The following is a 535-nucleotide window of genomic DNA, read 5'->3' as shown; positions in this document are numbered from 1 at the left end:
TACCCGCCGGAAGGCAGTCCGCCCCTGAGGCTGCCCGACGGGCGGATGGTCACGCTGGGCAAGGAGCTATTCCGCTGTCCCGAGCTGCTGTTCAGCCCCCCGGAAGTCCCCGGACTGTCACCCTTAGGCCTCCCCGCCATGGCCCAAAAGAGCCTCAGCAAGGTGCCCCTGGAGGTGCAGGCGGAAGTGGCCCAAAACGTGCTTCTGTGTGGCGGCTCCTCCCTCTTCCCCGGGTTCGAGGCCCGCTTCCGGGCTGACCTGCTGCACTCGCTACCTCCCGAGACTCACGTGGTGGTGACAGCGCAGCCCAACAGGAATTTCTCGGTGTGGACAGGAGGCTCCATCCTGGCCTCGCTGCATGCCTTCCAGTCCTGCTGGGTCCTTCGGGAACATTACGAGGAACAGGGTCCCCACATCGTGTACCGGAAATGCTACTGATGGTTCCAGGGCTGGGGAAGGGGTGAGCATTAAAGCTTCTGCTACCGAGCAGGCTCGGTTCTGCCCTCCTTGGGGCCCATGCATCGAGACCGGGAAA

At 63.9% G+C, this 535-nt stretch overlaps 1 protein-coding gene across 1 annotated transcript in view; it reads left to right on the top strand.

Annotated features, from left to right (window-relative positions):
• Nucleotides 1-483, top strand: part of ACTL9 (actin like 9) — a 6,641-nt gene extending 6,158 nt beyond the window's left edge. Inside the window, exon 2 of the mRNA XM_027776352.1 lies at nt 1-483. This exon is cut by the window's left edge and continues 7 nt beyond it. Coding sequence (XP_027632153.1) covers nt 1-438 — 438 coding nt within the window. The 3' untranslated portion in view covers nt 439-483.
• Nucleotides 484-535: the final 52 nt, after the last annotated feature.

This window comes from Tupaia chinensis, unplaced genomic scaffold (genome assembly GCF_000334495.1).
Source record: "Tupaia chinensis unplaced genomic scaffold, TupChi_1.0 Scaffold000668_1, whole genome shotgun sequence".
NCBI lineage: Eukaryota > Metazoa > Chordata > Mammalia > Scandentia > Tupaiidae > Tupaia > Tupaia belangeri.
This window is presented reverse-complemented; position numbering and strand designations above follow the sequence as displayed.